The sequence below is a fragment of the Pygoscelis adeliae genome, unplaced genomic scaffold, assembly GCF_000699105.1.
Source record: "Pygoscelis adeliae isolate BGI_AS28 unplaced genomic scaffold, ASM69910v1 Scaffold242, whole genome shotgun sequence".
In the NCBI taxonomy this organism is placed as follows: domain Eukaryota; kingdom Metazoa; phylum Chordata; class Aves; order Sphenisciformes; family Spheniscidae; genus Pygoscelis; species Pygoscelis adeliae.
Window position 1 is genome coordinate 4,308,720 of NW_008824369.1, and position 9,538 is coordinate 4,318,257.

At 42.7% G+C, this 9,538-nt stretch overlaps 1 protein-coding gene across 1 annotated transcript in view; it reads left to right on the forward strand.

The window, feature by feature from the left end:
- Positions 1 to 1,018: 1,018 nt before the first annotated feature.
- Positions 1,019 to 9,538, forward strand: part of FOXK1 (forkhead box K1) — a 22,611-nt gene continuing 14,091 nt past the window's right edge. The window contains exons 1-2 of the mRNA XM_009320077.1: positions 1,019 to 1,023; positions 2,386 to 2,583. Coding sequence (XP_009318352.1) covers positions 1,019 to 1,023; positions 2,386 to 2,583 — 203 coding nt within the window. The remainder of the gene's footprint in view (positions 1,024 to 2,385; positions 2,584 to 9,538) is intronic.

Here is a 9,538-nt window from a genome sequence, read left to right on the forward strand (position 1 = left end):
AGGCTCTCAAGGAAAAGCAGTGTTAGACAGGCCTTTTTAGCACATGTTTACTGGGTTAGTTTAGACTTCATTATTTCAGGTTGACTCATGATTTTGGAAAAGTAACAGTTAGCTTTTGTTAAGGTTGCCCGTACTCGCAGACGGATGGGACTGCTTCACAGTGTTTTGGGTGCAGGTATTAACTTCTTATCTAACATTATTACAGCATCAATAAGTATAGTATTGTTGAGGAGATAGTTGCACCATCACCTGGAACCAGTAATGTGTAGGAGATGTGGATCTTGCATTACTGGGTCCTTTAAAAAGGAAGACTTAAGTGGCAGTGGAATAGGGCTCTTTACTGCTGTGAAGCTGCAGTGGGGATCTTCTGGCCTCAACAGTGCTGCCAAACTGCCTTAGGGCTCTGTGCAGTCAGACCTGTTGAGATCAGCAGCAGGTTGGGATTGCACTGAATAATGTTAAACAAGGACTGATTTGTCCTTGACTCAGATGTTGAAAAATGCTGAGCACCTGGTGTTACAGCAGAGAATTCCATCAGTCTGTGAAAGAAAGCTCAGCTTTTCCCTGGTAGGGGCTTGAGAAATGATGAAGCTTTGCTCATACTGGTATTGAGCCTTAGTCCATGTGATGCTCATTGGGAGTTTATTTATTCTCTGCTTTTTTCTATAAGCAAATCCATGTAGCAGTATGAAAGCTTAAAATCCAGTGTAGTGGTTCAACAGTCGTGTTTCAGGTTCATCTCAGCAAGCTGTGTGCCTGCTGCTGGCAGACATTGCAAGGCATGGACACTGCTGTTTTGACTTGTGTGTTTGTATTGAGCCTGCAGGGAACCATGTTTAGAAGGGTTAGATAAACATGATTAGGCTGCATTGCCAGCAATGATGGTCTTGCTTAATGCATTAATGAGTGCAGGTGACAGGACCTCTGAAGTGAATGAAATGCAATGCAAACTCCTGCTGTACATAGCAGAACCATTGTGAGTCCAAGCCGCTGAATGCTGAGTCAGCTCATTTGAGACATGAGGTGGGAGATGGGGAATGAGCTTCCTATGCCTGAATGACAATTTTGCACTCTTCATGGCAGGTTGTGAACATTACCCTACAGCAGAACTAGCTTGTGTGGAAGAACCAGGAGCAAGAGAGTATGTTTTCAGAGCTGTGATCGGATGTTTCTCTGCATTTCTATTGATAGTAGCATTAAGATAAGGTGGTCACAAATACAGATTTACTTGCCTGCCACCTTGCTCTGTTACCTGGCAGGATTCAATAATGCGCTGGTTAAAAGAATTATGTACAGCCTACACCAGCACTTACAGTGCTGGAACAACACTGCCTAAGTCCCTTCGTTTCCTTCTATAGGCAAGATGCTGGAAGCCAGCACAATTACTGTGCTCTGCTGGCCTTTCCCACGGTGAAACCTGGTTTTTATTTCCTGCTGCTTTAACCTTACTATCAGTGAAATGATCCCTGGAAAGCTTGTATTGATTGCACATTATTGTCTAATTAAAGGACAATAAGAAGAATTGCAGAACACTCGCTCTTACAGCCCTGTGCCTACTGTAGACACTATAAATTAGAAAGCTTTCTGTTCAAATATGGAAAATGTCAGTGCTTATTTCCTTTTGAATTTCCCAGCATCTCCTGAAGGCTACGCTTGTAGATGTGCAATTATTTTTTTCCCCTAAATAACAATTGGAAAGAAGTGTTATTTGGAGAAGAAATGAAGCCCTATAGGCTTGCAGGGGCCCTGCTCCGACCCTCTTAGCTATAACACATGCTGCCTAAAGGGAGGCACTTCTAGAATGAACGTATTCAATCTGAAACCTGCTAGATGATCCTTTAGCATCATGTGCAGAGATATAAATGGGTATTAGTTATACAATATGTAGAGGCCAGTCTTTAAATACTGCTGACTGGTCTTACCTGGAGGCTGTTTGTTGCTCTGTCTGGACTTTATGGCTCTCTTGCTCCATGTTGCTTATGGTTTGATACTTTATAGTAACTTGTATCTTCCCGAGTTAATGTGCAAGGAGATAGTAAAAGATAAATCCTAGTCCTTGATATAGCAGGAACTCAAGAGTATGTCATTGTAGTTCTGCATCTTGCTTAGTCATTGATTGAATACAAGGCCTTGGGGAAATCACTTAGCTTGCCCAAACCTTCAGCTTGCATCTAATCACTAGATGATACATGATACACTATGATATGTATACAGATATTTGTGAATGTTCAGTAATTCTGCCCAGGACTCTGGGCAGAAAGATGCTATAGAGAATGGTGGACTTTTATGCTATGAATGAATTAATGATTCACCAATTGCATACAAAACACTTAAATATGTTTAGTATCATGTGGGAAACTGACTTTCCCTTTCCTTCCCTTACAGATGTACTTTGCGATTCCCTAGCACGGTTATAAAGATCCAGTTCACATCTTTATACCATAAAGAGGAAGCAAAAGAGGAAGCCTCATCACCTCCCCTTCGGCCACTTTATCCTCAAATATCGCCTCTGAAGATCCACATCCCGGAGCCGGATCTCCGGAGTGTGGTCAGTCCCCTCCCATCCCCCACAGGCACTATCAGGTAAGATCTTTAACTATTCAAAGTGTGCTGTCTAGAAAAGGTGTTCTCCAACACCAGTCTGTCAGCCTGTGTTGTTTGTCTGGTATACTTGGTGCATGAAATACCCCATTAAAAAAAAAAACTCGTTAAATGTCTGCTGTTCAAAATTATGGAAGACTTAAAAACTGTGTAATGATGGCTAGAAGTAGGGCACAAGGGTTTTGTTTAAGAGCTCAAAGGGTTGCAGGGGGAAAACTTGAGTCTCAGTTTCACACTGTAGAGTTACTGTCTATCTTTGGCAGTGGAATTACAAATATCTATCAAGAGCTACCTATATGCATGGAGAAAAGAAAGCAGGCAAGTATTTTCTATGTTAGGACTGCTTGTTTTATTTTTATCTCAATAATATTCTGTTGTTGCTGGGTGGTGCCGGTATTATCTGAAGTTAGGGACAAGGGTGGCCATTGGCATGTGGTTTCCTGGGAATAGAAGGAAATGGCGGTAGGATGCTGACCATGTACTTAGGGGCTGTAGCAATCTGAATGTACATCTGTGTGAGTATCCTGTTTTGTAAATTATCCGATTCATGAATGTGCAATAGAAATAACCTGAACATCAAGTTACTGTCTAGAATACTTTATTTCCTTCTTTCTCGGCAGAATTGAAGTTACGGAGTTGCAGTAATCTCTTTTAACATTAAAGCTGTTACTTGAAGCATAATAAATCTTATAAAGTAAAGTAGACTCATGGTATAGGATGGTGTATTAGAGTTTTAAAAAGTGCAGGCCTCAACAGTGAGAGTGTATCTGGTAATAGTAATAGCCTTCGGTTTGTTTTCTTGTCTGTACATTTGTAAAAAGGTATAATACACAAACACCTTCTGACAGCACTAATTCAGTGAGTAGTATTCAAATTTACATGGCTGAGAATGACTTCAGTGTCACAATGAAGCCACTTTGGTTTTGCATAGATCTGGGGGCGCTTGCTTGTTTGGGTTTTTCCCCCAGTCTTGCAGAGCTGCACAGATGTGCAGTGCACATATTCTAGAAAGTGGGGGCTGGAGGTAGCTGTGGTTTCAGTCCTCTGTTCAGGCACTGCTTTTAGTTTATATTTAACCTTCTCTTTTTAGAGGAAGCTTGTTGCTGGGAGGGGAGGGGGATGGTTTCTTTGCCAACATATGGTAGTTAGTTTCCATTCAGTCATCTTGCGCAAAGCAGCACAGTGTGGTTTGTGTTACTAACAGAGGCTGTATCTTTTGACTCTGGCATATGCCTGCAACTGATATTTGACTCCCTGAGAATGTTTCTTTTGCATAAGGAGAAAGTGGAAATAGTAGTGTTGAATTGTGCTCAGCCCCTAACGGAGTGTTTAGTAAGGATGATTAATGATTGCATCCGTTTGTCTTGAGCAGAAGCTAATCCAGCCAAGTCTTCAGAAAACCTCAAAAGACATCTGAGGTTTCACTTGCCAAACCCCTTTCGTTTCCGAGTTCCTCTTACAGAGGAGGGGCTGACACGTTTGTAAACATCCCTGCTCAGCCCCTTCAACCTTCCCCTCTCCCCCAGCAGGCTCTTGCAGCTCTCATACCCTGTGGGCCAGGCTTTGGGAAGTTATTTGGGTGGTTTTGCCCGAGAAAGGGAATGCTCTTTGGGGAGCACGTAGCTATGCATTCTGGCTTTCAGGGCAGCTCTCTGCTATCTTTGTGCCTTCACAGTGGTGGGTGAGGCTGGCACAGTGTCCTCTCCCCCTTCCCAAGGGCAGGTCTGGGAGGGCTGGTGGGGGCTTAGCGTGGGACCCACACCCCTCTCCCATCGCTGGCTTTGGGAGGTGGTTGCAAGAGCTGGGCTCTCCTCCTCCTCCTCCCTCTCCCCCTTCTAGTATTTACTTTCCTAATTTGGTGCGTTTGCCTCGCTCCTCCCTGATTGGCCCATGGAAAATTATTGCAGTTTGGAAATCCTGGGCAGGGTGAAATTTCCTTTTTGGAAAGTGGCTCCTGGCCCCCTTTTCCCGCCTCCGCCCCGGTGCGGGGCAGGGGCTGTACCTGTGCCCTGGCTGTACCACAGCCAGATCCAGCTGTGCCTCAGGGACCCCCGGCCCTGCTCTGCCTCCCTGTTTACATTGCAGCTTGCTTCCCTGCAGGTTTCCCCCTGCAAGCTTCTGGGTTTCTTCCAGCCTATTTATTTTCCCTCTGCAAAGTGCACTGCCTAGAGAGGGAACGGAGCTTTAAACAAAACCAAACCTGCCACCCTCAGCAGCTTTGCAAAGCAAGATTCCTGCTTACTCCTAGGGAGAAGTGTGTCTGCTGTTTTCTTAGCTAGGTGTTTTATCTCCAGGAGGGGCCATTTGTAGATGTGTTTTGAATGCTATTGTACAGCTTTAAGGGAAAATGTTGGTTGGCAGCATGCTGTGAGGCTTACACGAGGCTTACAGGCATGGCTTATTTCTTCCTGCTTTGAGTTTTGTTACAGCCCGGTTTTGCTGTAAGTCCATGGTATCTACATGAATGTGGATATATGTCCATATATGTGTTGCAATCTAGTCCCGAGTGGTTTGTGCTTGGATTATAAACAGATCCACAGAGACAAGGTGTGATGTAGGAGCCTATTCCTGGTCTCAAAGTCATGCTGAGTTGGAGTTTAGATCTACAGTGTGTAGTTCTCCTTTTATTATCTTCCACTTGGTGTTAATGACCCTGTAGTAGTAATTTAACTCAGTTTTCCAAAGAGCATCTCTCTCCAGCACTGCCCCCTCAGGGTTGGGTTTTTTAGTATTTATGAAAATGAAATTATTTCTCTATACGTGCTTCCCTATTCTAAACAGCAATTATGTTCTCTTTTTTAATATATATACAAAGCTACAATAAAGAAATACTAAATGCTGTACTATGGAGGTCGGTATCATTATTCATATTTTACAGCTGCTACTTCTGGCTTATCTCTGCACCAGAATGACTGTGGGCTTGAACACTGTCTTGTATTTGTTTGCTTTTTCACTGAAAGGGCATGGATAGTTAGCTCACATACAGTCTTTATCAGAAAAAAAAAATAAATTCTTTGACATGTAGGAGGAAGAGCCCTGTGAGAACCACTGCTTGAAAAGTGTCTGGTGAGGTTCTGTGCTAATAGCTAAACTGGTACATATTTGTGTGTGGACCCAAATTTGTATTTTAATTGTTAGTACTTAATGTGCCTGCCCATGTTCGGCTGTTGCTAGAAGGGTCGATACCTAGTTTACAATGAAATTAATGGTATGAATAATGAAAGATCAGCTGGTACCCTCCTGCATCTTTTTTTATAAGCTTGATTAGTAAACTGGAAGATGTGAGCTGAATTGCCATGGTTTCATAAGCTATATTCTTTAAACCTTATTTCTTTTTTTCCTTATTTTCATTAGGCAAAATTAGTTCACTGATATGTTGCATGCTCTGATAGTGGATTACTCAGAGGCCTGCACTCCAGGAACTGCAGTTATCTTGGCTTAGCCACCAACTTGTTTTGTGGCCTTTAACAGGTCATTTAAATTTATTGTCTTATTTTTATGCATGTATAGTGTAATTGCTACTTTCCAAGAGTGTGTAGTAAATAAATTATATATGAGCTTTTACTCCGTAAAGCATGACAGAAGAGTGTGTGTGCGTGTGTGAGCCATGTTACAGTAGATGTGCAAATGCTGGCTATGCTTTGATTCAGACTTGGCTTGGAAAAAGGGAGTGCTTTTTAATAGGCTCTAGGACAGCTGTACAACACTGTTTCAGAACACTTGGGATTTAATTTGAACTTGCACATTTCCTCTAAAGGTATGTAGCGGGAAGCTGAATGAACCCTGACTTCAGTGGATGCATTCATTCACTGGAACAGGATGCATAAATTGCCTGCTCCATTTCATTCAGGCTTTCCTTCCTATAGCACTATTAGCTATTTAACTGAAAAGCCGGTGAAGAGCTCCAAGGCAGGTTTTTTGCAGGCTCTTTTGCATTGTCTCGGTTATCCATTACTTCCTGCATTCAGGCAGAATATACAGCTCTGGTAACTCCCATAATTGGACAGACTGGTGATTATTTTTAATCACCCTTGTCTCCAAACCAGAAGCCAACTAGTGTGATGCATATATATCACATAAGAAAAGCAACAATCTATACTGGGCTTGGGTATTCTTATGCATGTTTATTTCAGATAATGGACCATGTGCTAGAGGAGATGTGCCAGGCCATGTGCTGGAGGAAAGGTTGCAGATGTCACCAGCTACATGAGCACTTCCTCTTCCCCTGATCAGTATAAAATGTTCACTGAATCCACGGTCAGAGCAAGCTGACTTCCTTTCGAAGAGGGGAGCCACTGGAGCACAGACAAGTAATAAGGATTTCAACTTTTGCGGATAGCTAACTTTCACTGTGGCTTGTTCGACAGCTTTGTTTTTCTTCGGTGTTAAGCAGGCAGGATAGCTCTCAGATTTCTCCTTTCACATCAAAATCCAGCTCGGTTTGGCATTCTCACCACTTGTGATTGTCTCTGAAACCTGTCTGAAACACGCAACGTGCAAGGACTTGCCTTTCTTTGAGTTATGGTTTTGGGGCTAGGCTGGGGAAGGAGAGAGCGGCAGAGGATTCTCACCCATTATTGCCGATTGCTGTATCGTGGAAATACTCATTTCGCAAGCCGAAGTGCTGTACTTTGACCTGATTCTTGCTTATTGCACGTAAAAAGGGTCCCTGTATCTTTTGGTGCCCCTTTTTGCAGGCTCATGAAATGGAATATAGGGCTAGTCTGAGGTTTGTGGCATTTCTCTAACCATAGTCCTTGTGTGCAGGGCAACACACCTCCGATTTGCATTTGAGGAAGAGACTGAGGAAGATTTTAAGAAACGGGGAGTCTCCCTTTGTACTCAACAGGGGGTTAAAAAAAATTGCCTATTCAGACAGGAATCTGTATATTGGCAGCGTTGCCAAGGTTGTAACTCTTATCACTGCTATGTTTCTTGTACCTGCTTCAGAAATGTGCACTTAGGCATATTTCAGAGGCTCATGTGCATACTATATCTTAAACCACAAAGTTGAAGAGACGGAGTTTTGCTTTAGCAATGCAAATTCCAAGTCAGGTGAACAATTTTATGTGGGGTCCCAGGTAATCTTTCCTCTTTGTCATAGAGAGGATAGGTGCTTTATCCATATACCTGGCTTAAATTAAGCCTCTGTAACTTGATCCCTACACATATCTTTCTTGCAGAAGAGAATGAAATTAATGGATAGGGCAACTTTCCTGCATTCGTGTACTGCTTCTCCTTCTGGGGAAATTGGCACTGGAGTTTGGGAGTGTTTCTGTTCCCAGCTTGTTTATAGACTTGTAATATGACCATAAATATATCATTTCACCACTTGTTGCTTCATTCCCCTCCTGCCCCAGTCTGTAAAATGTGGCTAGTATTGAGAGAGTGTGGAGATTTTGACATAAGAATCTCTACACGTGCTCAGGCAACAGATCCCTACAGCCCAGTATTCTGCCTCAGATGGGTACCTTTGGGGTAATACGAGAATACAGAAAATACACAGTAATGCTAACTTACGTGCAGTCTGCCTCCACCATTTTCATGGATCAGGGACTGCCTCGGAGCAGGGGTTTCCTGATCATCTGTCTAATAAAGCCCCTGATGGATTTCCCGTCTTCCTCCTTTCCCCAAGAACTTGTATAATGGCCTTTGGCATTCACATAAACTTTTAACATCATCCCTGTCTTACAGCATTTTGTTCCACAGTGTAACTACAAACATAGAAGCACTTTCTCTTGTTTTGGACATGCTGATTAGTTTCATTTTGTGTTCACTATCTCTTCTATTGGAAGAGGCCAGGAGCTGAACACCTCCTCTTGGCTTTGTTTTTATAGGCTCTGTTACCTTGCACCTCAGCTTCTGTCTTAAACTATTTGTTTCCTGTATGGAATCCATTCCATATCTCTGATCATCCTAGTTATCCCCTTCAGTGCCTTCTCTGGATCTGCTGTATCCATATTTTTTCTTTTTTCTTTTTTTAATGAGAAGAGACAAGAAACGCATAGCATCCTGGGTGTGGACATTCCATGCACACAGTGGTACATCCTATTTTTGCACTCTGATTCTTTAGTTAAAGCAAACCGATTTTGGACACTCCAGTAAGTTGTACATATTCTCCAATAGCTGGCATTTGAAGACTTAATTGTTGCTAGAAAGTGCTGTGAACTTAAGAGGCTAGATTCTTGTTGGCAGGAGTTGAAAGTGAATCGTGATGCTACCAGACCTGTTACATTCTCAATAGCCAGAAGTTAAGCCCTGTGTTTAAAAGGCATTCTGCCTGTTACATGGGTGATTGTATTGCAGACACTGTGTTCAACCCTCATCTTTCTGGCCTTCCATCTGAAGAAGGGTTAAGTATTAAATGGAAAACATGCTGCAAAGGACCGATATGATTCAGCACGTGGTTGTAGGCTGATTCTAAAGCTGAGTCTTAGCGTGATATTTGGGGAACTGCAGCTTAATGGCTGCCTGCAGTCAGTGTTTCAAGTTGAGATGCTGAATCCTCAGTGAATATCAAAGATCTCTGGGACTTGGGACATTAACCATTGATGCCATGGTGCCGTGGGATTAAGACTGTGGGTAACTGCAGCTGGCTTGCTTATGTGCTCTGTGTGTCTTTCAATGGTATAAAACACTTGCTTCCTCTCCAAAATGCCCTCTTCCATAACAGACAAGCTTAACCCAAATTAGCTTGGATTGCTTGTAAGCTAAGATTGCCTGCATGGACGGTAAGCATGGATCACAGCAGTAAGTTAGGATGTCTGAGAGCTGGGTGAAATTGCAAACCTAGCTGTGCTTTTCTCAGTAAAAGGTTATAGTATCAAAACGGATTAAGCTATTGCCAAGTACTGGTATGATATCAATATCCAAAAAATCGTAATCATTGTCCCCACACTTGATTTTTGTTATATAGCACAAACAAGTGTTTGTAGGG